Source organism: Nerophis lumbriciformis, linkage group LG07 (genome assembly GCF_033978685.3).
Source record: "Nerophis lumbriciformis linkage group LG07, RoL_Nlum_v2.1, whole genome shotgun sequence".
NCBI lineage: Eukaryota > Metazoa > Chordata > Actinopteri > Syngnathiformes > Syngnathidae > Nerophis > Nerophis lumbriciformis.
Genome location: NC_084554.2, coordinates 2,204,819 through 2,222,500, shown reverse-complemented (window position 1 = coordinate 2,222,500; position 17,682 = coordinate 2,204,819). Strand labels below are relative to the sequence as shown.

At 41.9% G+C, this 17,682-nt stretch overlaps 1 protein-coding gene across 1 annotated transcript in view; it reads right to left on the bottom strand.

Annotated features, from left to right (window-relative positions):
* Window positions 1-66: 66 nt before the first annotated feature.
* The window catches only part of dipk2ab (divergent protein kinase domain 2Ab), a 161,476-nt gene continuing 143,860 nt past the window's right edge, over window positions 67-17,682 (bottom strand). The window contains exons 3-4 of the mRNA XM_061965928.2: window positions 16,076-16,379; window positions 67-985 (exon numbers count right to left, since the gene is read on the bottom strand). Coding sequence (XP_061821912.1) covers window positions 645-985; window positions 16,076-16,379 — 645 coding nt within the window. The 3' untranslated portion in view covers window positions 67-644. The remainder of the gene's footprint in view (window positions 986-16,075; window positions 16,380-17,682) is intronic.

The window sequence follows — 17,682 nt, the reverse complement described above, 5'->3', positions numbered from 1 at the left end:
ATCTTGAGTAGAGTCACGTTTAGCAGCAGTTTGTTTGCCAAGCAAGAAGAGTCCGGGACACAAGAGTACGTTTCTGTATCGAGATATAGATCTTCTTTTATTCCAATCATGAAACCACTAAAAGTTGCCAATACAACTTTTGAATGAAAGGCACAGGAACAACCAGACCAGGCTGATAGGAGACTGAAAGCAAAGGACGGTACAAAAGACGCACGTACAAACGTCTGAGGGTCCGAGGAACACAAACATGTTCCCGAGAGCAGAACTTGGGTTTTCTTTTTCCAACTATTGCTTTTTTCCAGACGGAGGCTGCGGCCGCCGTGTCATCAGGACCTCTTTGGTCTCCGCCGTAACAGAATGCTCCAGCCACAGACTCGACAAGGGGGGAGACAAGACGATCGCCACGACGACAACAACGTGATTGACGGCATCCGAGCTGCTCCTCGGGCGCACTCGTGCTACCTCCGCAGCCGTGCTACTTGGGGGGGGGGGAATAAACCGATCCGAACGTAAACGCGGCAAATGTGGCGAGTTTTTATGAAAGGAAGGAAGGAAGTCTTCACCGAGAGGATGCGTCCCGCTCAAAGGAGCGGTAAAGACATCGTGCGCGCTTCCGGGATCCAGTCCGTCGCCGAGGCCGTGGATTACCTGGCGGGGGAGGAGTCGGCCGACAGCCGGGTGAGGAACTCGCGCAGCTCCTTGGCGGCCTGGAAGCGGCCGTAGCGCCTCTTGGGCCGGGTGCACTCGTCCAGCAGCGCCTCCAGCTGGCCGTCTTTGGCTACGTGGGCGGGGGGGTCGTGGAGGAGCCCCCCCGTGGTGCCCCGCCAGGTGGCGTAGCGAGACAGCAGGTTCTGGCACACGGCGTAGTAGTTGTGGTCCACGGTGACCCGGGTGCACAGAGAGTCCTTGGAGAAGGACAGGCAGGCCTCGCGGTCGCACTCCTCGAAGCGGCTCTCGTACCACACGTCGTAGTTCTCCGGTTTGTCTGCGGGGGAGGGGAGAGGGGGGGGGGGGGGGGGTGTTACATGTTGCCATGACAACCACAACACACAATATATATATAAACATTTTTGAAGATAATGAATGGATTTAGAATCGGGATAAAAATAAATCTTAATGTATCAGAAGGAATAGGAATCGCGATTTGGATGTGAACACATTTTGTTCCACCCTGAGTCAAGTCACTTTTAGGAGCAGTTTGTTTGCCAAGCAAGAAGAGTCTTTTACATTGATTATTGAATAAAAAATATATATATTTTTTAAATATTTTTTTTAGAATCACAATGAATAGGAATCGCGATTTGGATGTGAAAACATTTTGTTCCACCCTGAGTCAAGTCACTTTTAGGAGCAGTTTGTTTGCCAAGCCAGAAGAGTCTTTTACATTGATTATTGAAAAAAAAATAAATATATTTTTTAAATACATTTTTTAGAATCACAATGAATAGGAATCGCGATTTGGATGTGAAAACATTTTGTTCCACCCTGAGTCAAGTCACTTTTAGGAGCAGTTTGTTTGCACAGCAAGAAGAGTCTTTTACATTGATTATTGGAAAAAAACAAAGAAATATATATTTAAGACATTTTATCATTCTGTCAGAATCTCAAATTGCTCCAATTTATTTATTATTTTTAATGTGATTTGTTTCTTCCTATTTTCATTCCAAATGTAAAGTTTTTACTTTTTATATGATAAAGTAATTATTTATTTTATTTTACTTTTTTTTTTTTTACTTCACTTTTTATTTTTTTTATTTTTATTTTTTATAAAACTTGAATATAATTTAGTTTTGGACATTTTTTAGAATCACAATGAAAAGGAATCGCATAAATAAATAATTAATCTATTTAAAATCACAAGGAATAGGAATCGCGATTTGGATGTGAATACATTTTGTTCCACCCTGAATCAAGTCACTTTTAGCAGCAGTTTGTTTGCCAAGCCAGAAGAGTCTTTTACATTGATTACTGAAAAAAATAAACAAATATACAGTATATTTTTAAATAATGAATCTATTTAGAATCAGAAGGAATAGGAATCGCGATTTGGATGTGAACACATTTTGTTCCACCCTTAGTCAAGTCACTTTTAGGAGCAGTTTGTTTGCACAGCAAGAAGAGTCTTTTACATTGATTACTGAAAAAAATAAACAAATATACAGTATATTTTTTAAATAATGAATCTATTAAGAATCAGAAGGAATAGGAATCGCGATTTGGATGTGAACACATTTTGTTCCACCCTGAGTCAAGTCACTTTTAGCAGCAGTTTGTTTGCCCAGCAAGAAGAGTCTTTTACATTGATTATTGAAAAAATATATATATATTTTTTAAATACATTTTTTAGAATCACAATGAAAAGAATCGCGATTTGGATGTGAATACATTTTGTTCCACCCTGACTCAAGTCACTTTTAGGAGCAGTTTGTTTGCACAGCAAGAAGAGTCTTTTACATTGATTATTGAAAAAAAACAAAGAAATATATATTTAAGACATTTTATCATTCTGTCAGAATCTCATATTGCTCCAATGTATTTATTATTTTTAATGTAATTTGTTTCTTCCTATTTTCATTCCAAATGTAAAGTTTTTACTTTTTATACGATAAAGTAATTATTTATTTTATTTTTCCTTTATTTATTTTTTTTTTTTTAATAAAACTTGAATATAATTTAGTTTTGGACTGAAACCAATTCATGGGAAAAAAAATGTTCTACAGTTTGTTTTTTAGTTAAACAAACAAACACAGGGGGTGGATACCACTTCCTGTACCAGCCCAGAACCAAAAATGTGCGCCATGAGGGACAAAGTTCATGTTCAGGGACATTTGTCTTATCAGTGACGGAGCAGGAAGGGGCTAGGAGCACCATTGTGATAATAATTATAGTGTTGCTTTTAATTCATCTATCAGCATGTTGGTCCATGCCTCAGAGGCAGGTTATGTTTTTACCAGTGTGTGTGTGTGTGTGTGTGTGTGTGTGTGTGTGTGTGTGTGTGTGTGTGTGTGTGTGTGTGTGTGTGTGTGTGTGTGTGTGTGTGTGTGTGTGCAACTTCCTGCCTACCTAATCTGGAGGGGATCCATATTGCGCAACAATGTAAAATGTTGTTATTGAGGAGACATTTTGGCTCAGGATGAAAGTTTTGTGCACAATTGTTCTTTTCTCTTCACCTTGAGATTTATTTTGGAAGGAGAGGAAAAAAAACAACCCCAAAACAATCTGGGAGTGGACAGCAGCTGAGGTGAAAGCTTTTCAGACTCGGAGAGAACAAACAATATTTGATGCTCTGCGGCCAAAGAAGCCATTTGAGCTTTTCATTTGGCATAAATGAGCCACTCTGGAGATTTATTAAGAGAATAAAAGTCTTTCTGCCGCGTATTTCCTCATGCTGTTTTTGTAAAGGGACGCGTTGAAATACACATGATTGAAATACACAATGTAAATGTGTTGAAATACACAATGTAAATGTGTAATGTAAATGTGTTGAAATACACAATGTAAATGTGTTTAAATACAATGTAAATGTGTAATGTAAATGTGTTGAAATACACATTCATGTAAATGTGTTTAAATACAATGTAAATGTGTAATGTAAATGTGTGGAAATACACATTCATGTAAATGTGTTTAAATACAATGTAAATGTGTAATGTAAATGTGTGGAAATACACATTCATGTAAATGTGTTTAAATACAATGTAAATGTGTAATGTAAATGTGTGGAAATACACATTCATGTAAATGTGTTTAAATACAATGTAAATGTGTAATGTAAATGTGTGGAAATACACATTCATGTAAATGTGTTTAAATACAATGTAAATGTGTAATGTAAATGTGTTGAAATACACACTAATGTAAATGTGTAATGTCGATGTGTTGAAATACACATGAACCATATACCAGTATATAACACCAGTACATAACATCAGTATACAACACCAATATACAGTATAACACTGTATATAACAACAATATATAACACTGTATATAACACCAGTATATAACACCAGTATATAAGACCAGTATAAAACACTGTATATAACACTGTACATAACACAGTACATAACATCAGTATATAACACCAGTACATAACACCAGTATATAACACCAATATATAACACCAGTATATAACACAGTATATAACACTGTGTATAACACCAGTATATAACACTGTATATAACACAGTACATAACATCAGTATATAACACTGTATATAACATCAGTATATAACACCAGTACATAACACCAATATATAACACCAGTATATAACACAGTATATAACACCAGTATATAACACTGTATATAACACAGTATATAACACCAGTATATAACACCAGTATATAACACTGTATATAACACCAGTATAAAACACCAGTATATAAGACCAGTATAAAACACAGTATATAACACTGTACATAACACAGTACATAACATCAGTATATAACACTGTATATAACATCAGTATATAACACCAGTACATAACACCAGTATATAACATCAATATATAACACCAGTATATAACACAGTATATAACACTGTGTATAACACCAGTATATAACACTGTATATAACACCAGTATATAAGACTGTATATAACACCAGTATATAACACAGTATATAACACTGTATATAACACCAGTATATAACACTGTATATAACACCAGTATATAACACCAGTATATAACACTATATATAACATAGTATATAACACTGTATATAACATAGTATATAACACTGTATATAACACCAGTATATAACACCAGTATATAACACCAGTACATAACACCAGTATATAGCATAGTATATAACACCTGTATATAACATAGTATATAACACCACTATATAACACTGTATACAACACCAGTATATAACATAGTATATAACACCAGTATATAACACTGTATTTAACATAGTATATAACACTGTATATAACACCAGTATATAACACTGTATATAACACTGTATATAACATAGTATATAACATAGTATATAACACTGTATATAACATAGTATATAACACCAGTATATAACACTGTATTAAACATAGTATATAACACTGTATATAACACTGTATATAACACCAGTATATAACACTGTATTAAACATAGTATATAACACCAGTATATAACACTGTATATAACACTGTATATAACATAGTATATAACACCAGTATATAAGACTGTATATAACATAGTATATAACACTGTATATAACACCAGTATATAACACCAGTATATAACATAGTATATAACATAGTATATAACACTGTATATAACATAGTATATAACAACAGTATATAACACCAGTATATAACACTGTATATAACACCAGTATATAACACTGTATATAACACCAGTATATAACATAGTATATAACACCAGTATATAACATAGTATATAACACCAGTATATAACATAGTATATAACACTGTATTTAACATAGTATATAACACAGTATATAACATAGTATATAACACCAGTATATAACAGCAGTATATAACACTGTATTTAACATAGTATATAACACAGTATATAACATAGTATATAACACCAGTATATAACATAGTATATAACACCAGTATATAACACCAGTATATAACACTGTATATAACACTGTATATAACACCAGTATATAACATAGTATATAACACCAGTATATAACAGCAGTATATAACACAGTATATAACATAGTATATAACAGCAGTATATAAGACAGTATATAAGTTTTGTCAGTGAAAAGAGCGTGTAGTCATCTCTTTGCAGCAGTCAAGCAGAACGTTTAAAGGGAAGGAGACTTTCTTCTCAAGGACGAAGCTGAGCTAAGCAAAAAAAATAAAAACTAAAATGAAAGTGTGAGCGCTCTTTTGTCTGAGTGTCATTGCAAAGAAGGAAGTGAGCAAAGTGAGAATCATGTGCAGATGTGATGGAAGATGTTGTCATCATTGCAGCTGGGAATTACAGGAGATTGTCACTTATGGACTCCACAGTCCCAAATCTGAGGCCTTCCATCTTGGACCTGCTGGCCAAAAACATCCGGGAAGTCGTACTGAAGCATTTTGTCATGTTCTATATTCCAACGTGTTGGTGTTGCTTGCTTACGGGTACTTGCTCGCGTCCTTTATTGAATCTGCAGTCTAACACGTATCTCTTATGTGCGACTGCCATCTACTGGTCACACTTATCATTACATCATGTCTCATAATGTCTCTGCATTTGACCCATCACCCTTGATCACCCCCTGGGAGGCGAGGGGAGCAGTGAGCAGCAGCGGTGGCCGCGCCCGGGAATCATTTTTGGTGATTTAACCCCCAATTCCAACCCTTGATGCGGGGAGGTTATGGGTCCCATTTTATAGTCTTTGGTATGACTCGGCCAGGGTTTGAACTCACAACCTACCGATGTAACCCAGAGCTGGGCAAATATTTTGACTCGGGGGCCACAGTGAGAGAAAAAAAATGTGCCTGGGGGGCCAATGTGTGTATGTTTGTATGATACTGAAACGACTTGGTATCGGATCGATACCTAAATGCGTGGTATCATCCAAAACTAATGTAAAGCATCCAAACAGAAGAATAAGTGATTATTACATTTTAACAGAAGTGTAGATAGAACATGTTAAAACAGAAAATAGCGCGACACCTACCCTTTACATCAGTATTTCTTCATCAGTATTGGTTTATTAGGTATCATATTTTATTGTATGATCCTGTAACTACTTGGTATCGGATCGATACCTAAACGCGTGGTATCATCCAAAACTAATGCCAAGTATCAAAGAAGAGAAGAATAAGTGATTATTACATTTTAACAGAAGTGTAGATAGAACATGTTAAAACAGAAAATAAGCAGATATTAACAGTAAATAAACAAGTAGATTAATAATTCATTTTTACAGTTTGTCCCTCATAAGGTGTACAAAATAATAGGTGTATAAATGACACAATATGTATAATTAGGAGTCTTTGTTTGTTTACTTACTACTAAAAGACAAGTTGTTTTATTTAAGGACAAATTTGCAATAATAAACATATGTTTGGTTCAAATAAAGACATTTTGTTAGAAAAGTATCAAAATACATTTTGGTACCGGTACCGGTGCTAAAATATTGGTACCGGGACAACCCTAATAAGGCGATTCTTCCTAATTTTGTGCTAATTCCTGGCTTGTTAGCGAGCGTGTTTACATTCTGCTTCACACATACAAACTTTTGAACTAATTAGGTTTGTAAATGGAGGTTGCGAGCGAGCCCTCGCCTTCTTCGCCGCGGACGTTTAATGAACGCCGCCGCGTGTTTGGCGGACAAATCAATCGGCCCGACTCCGAACGGATCAATCATCACAATTTCCAGCCGGGATGGCGGCGTATTAGATTCTGGAGTTCAGGGAGGTCAGCGCTCATTTCCTGTGACCTTGTAGCGCTCGTTAGCGCCACGTCCGGCGCGCTCGCCAAACAACCACGCCGTGAAGACGGTCCACGTGACGACAGCTGGACTGACAAAAGCGCGGCGCCGGTGACAGCGAGCAGCTACACGAGCCAGCGCAACAACAACAACAACAATGACGGGATGGCGGCTTCTCGCGTGCCACGTTGCTTTGCTCCCGACCCGTCCTCTTATCTCTAAAACAACAATACAATATATTCCTTCACATCTGTCACGGGGGAAGGCGGGCGGAGCCTCAGCAGCTGCCGACACAACAGTCCATCACTTTAATAGGATTTCTGCAGAAAAGCACAAATCAAACAAAAGTGACTGGGTGGTCCTCCCCCTCTGAAGGGGGGGGGCTGGCATGTGATGGATCTCCTTATGATCTTGAGGGTGGGGCTCGTTATCACCACTGCCTTAAAGGGGAGGGGCATCTTCAACTGCAGGAGCAGGTTGTGACTACATGGACCCCCTACTTGTATATCTTGTAAAATGCTCATGAAGGTTCCTTGAGGGGGGGGCTCGTTATCACCACTGCCTTAAAGGGGAGGGGCATCTTCAACTGCAGGAGCAGGTTCTGACTACAAGGACCCCCAAACTGATGGACCCCCTACTTGTATATCTTGTAAACTGCTCATGAAGGTTCCTTGAGGGGGGGGCTCGTTATCACCACTGCTTAGAAGGGGAGGGGCATCTTCAACTGCAGGAGCAGGTTGTGACTACATGGACCCCCTACTTGTATATCTTGTAAAATGCTCATGAAGGTTCCTTGTTAAGACGTTCAATTAAAAGCAATAAAGTCACTCATACTGGAGGCGGTTGGCAACTCACGCGCTAATCGCTAGCCGACACCCAGAGCGTTTCGGTGTTGCCTGCTTACGGGTACTTGCTCGCGTCATTTATTGAATCCGCAGTCCAACACGTATCTCGTATGTGTGACTGCCATCTACTGGTCACACTTATCATTACATCATGTACCGTATAAAATAGTGTCGAGGTCGGTGAGCACAACCAGAATTAATTTGTACATAAGTCAATTTTTGAGAAAATTAAAGGATTTTAAGTGAGCATAATAGTCCGAAAAATAGGGTAGTAGTTCAATACTTTGGTACCGGTACAAAAATATACAAAAGCGCTAATCGCTAAATGACAAGAAGAGTGCTAATGGCTACCTGGCAACGAGAGCGCTTCCCCTGCTAGCTGCTGACTAGAGCGCACTTATTGCTAGCTGGCAACTAAAGCGCTAATCGCTAGAGGGCATCTGAAGAATTAATTGCTAACTGGCAACTTGTCTGTTAATAACTAGCAGGCAACTGGAGTGCTAACTGCTAGATGACATCTGGAGAGTTAATTGCTAACTGGCAACTTGTCTGTTAATAACTAGCTGGCAACTAGAGTGCTAATGGCTAGCTGGCAACTGGAGCACTAACCGCTGGCTGACAACCAGGGTGCTAATCACTAGCTGACAACGGGCGCACTAATCGCTAGCTGACAACCAGGGTGCTAATTGCTAGCTAGCAACTAAAGCACTAATTGCTAGATGACATCTGGAGAGTTAATTGCTATCTGGCAACGAGTCTGTTAATTGGTAAATGGCAAGAAGAGTGCTAATGGCTAGCTGGCAACGAGAGCGCTTCCCCTGCTAGCTGCTGTCTAGAGTGCACTTATTGGTAGCTGGCAACTAAAGCGCTAATCGCTAGAGGGCATCTGAAGAATTAATTGCTAACTGGCAACTTGTCTGTTAATAACTAGCAGGCAACAGGAGTGCTAATTGCTAGATGACATCTGGAGAGTTAATTGCTAACTGGCAACTTGTCTGTTAATAACTAGCTGGCAACTGGAGTGCTAATTGCTAGATGACATCTGGAGAGTTAATTGCTAACAGGCAACTTGTCTGTTAATAACTAGCAGGCAACTGGAGTGCTAATTGCTAGATGACATCTGGAGAGTTAATTGCTAACTGGCAACTTGTCTGTTAATAACTAGCTGGCAACTGGAGTGCTAACTGCTAGATGACATCTGGAGGACTAACCGCTGGCTGACAACCAGGGTGCTAATCACTAGCTGACAACGGGCGCACTAATCGCTAGCTGACAACCAGGGTGCTAATTGCTAGCTGGCAACTAAAGCACTAATTGCTAGATGGCATCTGGAGAGTTAATTGCTATCTGGCAACGAGTCTGTTAATTGGTAAATGGCAGGAAGAGTGCTAATGGCTAGCTGGCAACGAGAGCGCTCCCCTGCTAGCTGCTGTCTAGAGCGCACTTATTGCTAGCTGGCAACTTAAGCGCTAATCGCTAGAGGGCATCTGAAGAATTAATTGCTAACTGGCAACTTGTCTGTTAAGAACTAGCAGGCAACTGGAGTGCTAATTGCTAGATGACATCTGGAGAGTTAATTGCTAACTGGCAACTTGTCTGTTAATAACTAGCTGGCAACTGGAGTGCTAATTGCTAGATGACATCTGGAGAGTTAATTGCTAACTGGCAACTTGTCTGTTAATAACTCGCTGGCAACTGGAGTGCTAACTGCTAGATGACATCTGGAGAGTTAATTGCTAACTGGCAACTTGTCTGTTAATAACTAGCTGGCAACCGGAGTGCTAACTGCTAGATGACATCTGGAGAGTTAATTGCTAACTGGCAACTTGTCTGTTAATAACTCGCTGGCAATTGGAGTGCTAACTGCTAGATGACATCTGGAGAGTTAATTGCTAACTGGCAACTTGTCTGTTAATAACTAGCTGGCAACTGGAGTGCTAACTGCTAGATGACATCTGGAGAGTTAATTGCTAACTGGCAACTTGTCTGTTAATAACTCGCTGGCAATTGGAGTGCTAACTGCTAGATGACATCTGGAGAGTTAATTGCTAACTGGCAACTTGTCTGTTAATAACTAGCAGGCAACTGAAGTGCTAATTGCTAGATGACATCTGGAGAGTTAATTGCTAATTGGCAACTTGTCTGTTAATAACTAGCTGGCAACTGGAGTGTTAATGGCTAGCTGACAACTGGAGCACTAACCGCTGGCTGACAACCAGGGTGCTAATCACTAGCTGACAACGGGCGCACTAACCGCTAGCTGACAACCAGGGTGCTAATTGCTAGCTGGCAACTCTAATTGCTAGATGACATCTGGAGAGTTAATTGCTAACTGGCAACTTGTCTGTTAATAACTAGCTGGCAATTGGAGTGCTAACTGCTAGATGACATCTGGAGAGTTAATTGCTAACTGGCAACTTGTCTGTTAATAACTAGCTGGCAACTGGAGTGCTAATTGCTAGATGACATCTGGAGAGTTAATTGCTAACTGGCAACTTGTCTGTTAATAACTCGCTGGCAACTGGAGTGCTAACTGCTAGATTACATCTGGAGAGTTAATTGCTAACTGGCAACTTGTCCGTTAATAACTAGCAGGCAACTGGAGTGCTAATTGCTAGATGACATCTGGAGAGTTAATTGCTAACTGGCAACTTGTCTGTTAATAACTAGCTGGCAACTGGAGTGCTAACTGCTAGATGACATCTGGAGAGTTAATTGCTAACTGGCAACTTGTCTGTTAATAACTCGCTGGCAATTGGAGTGCTAACTGCTAGATGACATCTGGAGAGTTAATTGCTAACTGGCAACTTGTCTGTTAATAACTAGCAGGCAACTGAAGTGCTAATTGCTAGATGACATCTGGAGAGTTAATTGCTAACTGGCAACTTGTCTGTTAATAACTCGCTGGCAACTGGAGTGCTAACTGCTAGATGACATCTGGAGAGTTAATTGCTAACTGGCAACTTGTCTGTTGATAACTAGCTGGCAACTGGAGTGCTAATGGCTAGCTGGCAACTGGAGCACTAACCGCTGGCTGACAACCAGGGTGCTAATCACTAGCTGACAACAGGCGCACTAATCGCTAGCTGACAACCAGGGTGCTAATTGCTAGCTGGCAACTAAAGCACTAATTGCTAGATGACATCTGGAGAGTTAATTGCTATCTGGCAACGAGTCTGTTAATTGGTAAAGGGCAAGAAGAGTGCTAATGGCTAGCTGGCAATGAGAGCGCTCCCCTGCTAGCTGGCAACTAAAGCGTTAATCGCTAGATGGCATCTGGAGAGTTAATTGCTAAATGGCAACTTGTTGATTACTAGCTGGCAACTGGAGTGCTAATTGCTAGCTGGCAACTGGCGCATTGACAGCCGACTGACAACGGGCGCACTAATCGCTAGCTGACAACCAGGGTGCTAATTGCTAGCTGACAAATAGACTGTTAAACGGTAACTGGTGACAAGAGTGATCATTGCTAGCAGGCGTCAAAGCTCTAATTGCTAGATGGCATCTGGAGAGTTAATTGCTATCTGGCAACGAGTCTGTTAATTGGTAAAGGGCAAGAAGAGTGCTAATGGCTAGCTGGCAACGAGAGCGCTTCCCCTGCTAGCTGCTGTCTAGAGCGCACTTATTGCTAGCTGGCAACTAAAGCGCTAATCGCTAGAGGGCATCTGAAGAATTAATTGCTAACTGGCAACTTGTCTGTTAATAACTAGCAGGCAACTGGAGTGCTAATTGCTAGATGACATCTGGAGAGTTAATTGCTAACTGGCAACTTGTCTGTTAATAACTAGCTGGCAATTGGAGTGCTAACTGCTAGATGACATCTGGAGAGTTAATTGCTAACTGGCAACTTGTCTGTTAATAACTAGCTGGCAACTGGAGTGCTAATTGCTAGATGACATCTGGAGAGTTAATTGCTAACTGGCAACTTGTCTGTTAATAACTAGCTGGCAACTGGGGTGCTAACTGCTAGATGACATCTGGAGAGTTAATTGCTAATTGGCAACTTGTCTGTTAATAACTAGCTGGCAACTGGAGTGCTAATGGCTAGCTGGCAACTGGAGCACTAACCGCTGGCTGACAACCAGGGTGCTAATCACTAGCTGACAACGGGCGCACTAATCGCTAGCTGACAACCAGGGTGCTAATTGCTAGCTGGCAACTAAAGCACTAATTGCTAGATGGCATCTGGAGAGTTAATTGCTATCTGGCAACGAGTCTGTTAATTGGTAAATGGCAGGAAGAGTGCTAATGGCTACCTGGCAACGAGAGCGCTCCCCTGCTAGCTGCTGTCTAGAGCGCACTTATTGCTAGCTGGCAACTGAAGCGTGAATCGCTAGATGGCATCTGGAGAGTTAATTGCTAACTGGCAACTTGTCTGTTAATAACTAGCAGGCAACTGGAGTGCTAATTGCTAGATGACATCTGGAGAGTTAATTGCTAACTGGCAACTTGTCTGTTAATAACTCGCTGGCAATTGGAGTGCTAACTGCTAGATGACATCTGGAGAGTTAATTGCTAACTGGCAACTTGTCTGTTAATAACTAGCTGGCAACTGGAGTGCTAATGGCTAGCTGGCAACTGGAGCACTAACCACTGGCTGACAACCAGGGTGCTAATCACTAGCTGACAACGGGCGCACTAATCGCTAGCTGACAACCAGGGTGCTAATTGCTAGCTGGCAACTCTAATTGCTAGATGACATCTGGAGAGTTAATTGCTAACTGGCAACTTGTCTGTTAATAACTCGCTGGCAACTGGAGTGCTAATGGCTAGCTGGAGCACTAACCGCTGGCTGACAACCAGGGTGATAATCACTAGCTGACAACGGGCGCACTAATCGCTAGCTGACAACCAGGGTGCTAATTGCTAGCTGGCAACTAAAGCACTAACTGCTAAATGGCAACTGGAGAGTTAATTGCTATCTGGCAACGAGTCTGTTAATTGGTAAATGACAAGAAGAGTGCTAATGGCTAGCTGGCAACGAGAGCGCTCCCCTGCTAGCTGGCAACTAAAGCGTTAATCGCTAGATAGTATCTGGAGAGTTAATTGCTAACTGGCAACGTGTTTGTTGATAACTAGCTGGCAACTGGAGTGCTAATGGCTAGCTGGCAACTAGTGCACTAACAGCTGGCTGACAACGGGCGCACTAATCGCTAGCTGACAACCAGGGTGCTAATTGCTAGCTGACAAATAGACTGTTAAACGGTAACTGGTGACAAGAGTGATCATTGCTAGCAGGCGTCTAAGCTCTAATTGCTAGATGGCATCTGGAGAGTTAATTGCTATCTGGCAACGAGTCTGTTAATTGGTAAATGGCAAGAAGAGTGCTAATGGCTAGCTGGCAACGAGAGCGCTCCTCTGCTAGCTGCTGTCTAGAGCGCACTTATTGCTAACTGGCAACGTGTTTGTTGATAACTAGCAGGCAACTGGAGTGCTAATTACTAGATGACATCTGGAGAGTTAATTGCTAACTGGCAACTTGTCTGTTAATAACTAGCTGGCAACTGGAGTGCTAACTGCTAGATGACATCTGGAGAGTTAATTGCTAACTGGCAACTTGTCTGTTAATAACTAGCTGGCAACCGGAGTGCTAACTGCTAGATGACATCTGGAGAGTTAATTGCTAACTGGCAACTTGTCTGTTAATAACTCGCTGGCAACTGGGGTGCTAACTGCTAGATGACATCTGGAGAGTTAATTGCTAACTGGCAACTTGTCTGTTAATAACTCGCTGGCAATTGGAGTGCTAACTGCTAGATGACATCTGGAGAGTTAATTGCTAACTGGCAACTTGTCTGTTAATAACTCGCTGGCAACTGGAGTGCTAACTGCTAGATGACATCTGGAGAATTAATTGCTAACTGGCAACTTGTCTGTTAATAACTAGCTGGCAACTGGAGTGCTAACTGCTAGATGACATCTGGAGAGTTAATTTCTAACTGGCAACTTGTCTGTTAATAACTAGCTGGCAACTGGAGTGCTAACTGCTAGATGACATCTGGAGAGTTAATTGCTAACTGGCAACTTGTCTGTTAATAACTCGCTGGCAACTGGAGTGCTAACTGCTAGATGACATCTGGAGAGTTAATTGCTAACTGGCAACTTGTCTGTTAATAACTAGCTGGCAACTGGAGTGCTAACTGCTAGATGACATCTGGAGAGTTAATTGCTAACTGGCAACTTGTCTGTTAATAACTAGCTGGCAACTGGAGTGCTAACTGCTAGATGACATCTGGAGAGTTAATTGCTAACTGGCAACTTGTCTGTTAATAACTAGCTGGCAACTGGAGTGCTAACTGCTAGATGACATCTGGAGAGTTAATTGCTAACTGGCAACTTGTCTGTTAATAACTCGCTGGCAATTGGAGTGCTAACTGCTAGATGACATCTGGAGAGTTAATTGCTAACTGGCAACTTGTCTGTTAATAACTAGCAGGCAACTGAAGTGCTAATTGCTAGATGACATCTGGAGAGTTAATTGCTAATTGGCAACTTGTCTGTTAATAACTAGCAGGCAACTGAAGTGCTAATTGCTAGATGACATCTGGAGAGTTAATTGCTAACTGGCAACTTGTCTGTTAATAACTAGCTGGCAACTGGAGTGCTAATTGCTAGCTGGCAACTGGAGCACTAACCGCTGGCTGACAACCAGGGTGCTAATCACTAGCTGACAACGGGCGCACTAATCGCTAGCTGACAACCAGGGTGCTAATTGCTAGCTGGCAACTAAAGCACTAATTGCTAGATGACATCTGGAGAGTTAATTGCTATCTGGCAACGAGTCTGTTAATTGGTAAAGGGCAAGAAGAGTGCTAATGGCTAGCTGGCAATGAGAGCGCTCCCCTGCTAGCTGGCAACTAAAGCGTTAATCGCTAGATGGCATCTGGAGAGTTAATTGCTAAATGGCAACTTGTTGATTACTAGCTGGCAACTGGAGTGCTAATTGCTAGCTGGCAACTGGCGCATTGACAGCCGACTGACAACGGGCGCACTAATCGCTAGCTGACAACCAGGGTGCTAATTGCTAGCTGACAAATAGACTGTTGAACGGTAACTGGTGACAAGAGTGATCATTGCTAGCAGGCGTCTAAGCTCTAATTGCTAGATGGCATCTGGAGAGTTAATTGCTATCTGGCAACGAGTCTGTTAATTGGTAAATGGTAAGAAGAGTGCTAATGGCTAGCTGGCAACGAGAGCGCTCCCCTGCTAGCTGCTGTCTAGAGCGCACTTATTGCTAGCTGGCAACTAAAGCGTGAATCGCTAGATGGTATCTGGAGAGTTAATTGCTAAATGGCAACTTGTTGATTACTAGCTGGCAACTGGAGTGCTAATAGCTAGCTGGCAACTGGTGCACTAACAGCTGGCAGACAACGGGCGCACTAATCACTAGCTGACAACCAGGGTGCTAATTGCTAGCTGACAAATAGACTGTTGAACGGTAACTGGTGACAAGAGTGATCATTGCTAGCAGGCGTCTAAGCTCTAATCGCTAGCTGGCAACTACAGCGCTAATCGTTAGATGGCATCTAGATGGTTAATTGCTAACTGGCAACTAGACTGCTAATGGCTAGGTGGCAACGGGCTAACATAGTTAGCTGGCAATTCGACCACAAGCTAGAGCGATAATGGCCAGCTGGCAACTGGCGCGTTAATTGCTCGTTGGCAACTAGAGTGCTAATCGTCAGCTGTGTTCCACACACAAGGAATTAGACTTGGTATATATATATATATATATATATCACAGAGGACGTAGGTGAGTGTTAATTGTACATTCACACAAGATGACATAGCCGGCAGGAAGCGTCGCCATGGCAACCGGCCGCCACTCACTCTGCTTGATGAGCCGCTTGTCCGCCACCAGAACGTTCTCGGCGTCCACCACGATGACCTTGCCGTCACGCGGGCCCACCGCAAAGTTGTCGAAGCTGACGTCCAGCAGGTAGAGAGCGAAGTCAAAGTCGTTGTTGGTCAGCTGCTCGGCGATGTCCATCAGCTGCCTCGCCAGGTCCGCCCTCTTGTCCCAGGGGGCGTGGTAATAGCTCCATAGCTCCTCCCCCACGTAGTTCACCGCCACCATGCGCCCGCACGCGCCCAGGTACTTGGCGAATGGCCAGCCTTCGTCCGACGGGAAGCTCTGGAAAACACAAACATCACGTTCAAAAGTACTCGCCAACGCTAGCTGACAACCAGGGTGCTAATCGCTAGCTGACAACCAGGCTGTTAAATGGTAACTGGTAGAAAGAATGCTAATTGCTAGCTGGCGACTAAAGCCCTAATCGCTAGGCGTCAACTAAAGCGCTAATCGCTAGATGGCATGTAGAGAGTTCATTGCTAACTGACAACTCGTCAGTTAATCACTAGCTGGCAACTAGAGTGCTAATGGCTAGCTAACAACTGGCACACAAACTGCCAGCTAACAACCAGGGTGCTAATCACTAGCTGACACCGGGGTGCTAATCGCGAGCTGCCAACTAGACTGTTAAACGGTAACTGACTGCTAATGGCTAGCTGGCAACGGGCGTGCTAATCACTAGCTGACAACCAGGGTGCTGATCACTAGCTGACAATGGGCGCACCAATCGCTAGTTGGCAACCAGGGTGCTAATCGCTACCTGACAGCTAGACTGTTAATCGATAACTGGTGACAAGAATGCTAATTGCTAGCTGGCGACCAAATCCCCAATCGATAGCTGGCAATTAGAGCGCTAATTGCTAGCTGTCAACTAGAGAACTCGTGTCTAGCTGGCAACTCTCATTGTCGCAAAGAAAGTACTTCTAATCGCTAGCTGACAACTAGAGAACTCATGTCTAGCTGGCAACTCTCATTGTCGCAAAGAAATTACTTCTAATCGCTAGCTGACAGACAACTAGAGAACTCATGTCTAGCTGGCAACTCTCATTGTCGCAAAGAAAGTACTTCTAATCGCTAGCTGACAACTAGAGAACTCATGTCTAGCTGGCAACTCTCATTGTCGCAAAGAAAGGACTTCTAATTGCTAGCTGTCAACTAGAGAACTCATGTCTAGCTGGCAACTCTCATTGTCGCAAAGAAAGTACTTCTAATCGCTAGCTGACAACTAGAGAACTCATGTCTAGCTGGCAACTCTCATTGTCACAAAGAAAGGACTTCTAATTGCTAGCTGTCAACTAGAGAACTCATGTCTAGCTGGCAACTCTCATTGTCGCAAAGAAAGTACTTCTAATCGCTAGCTGACAACTAGAGAACTCATGTCTAGCTGGCAACTCTCATTGTCGCAAAGAAACTACTTCTAATCGCTAGCTGACAACTAGAGAACCCATGTCTAGCTGGCAACTCTCATTGTCGCAAAGAAAGGACTTCTAATCGCTAGCTGACAACTAGAGAACTCATGTCTAGCTGGCAACTCTCATTGTCGCAAAGAAAGTACTTCTAATCGCTAGCTGTCAACTAGAGAACT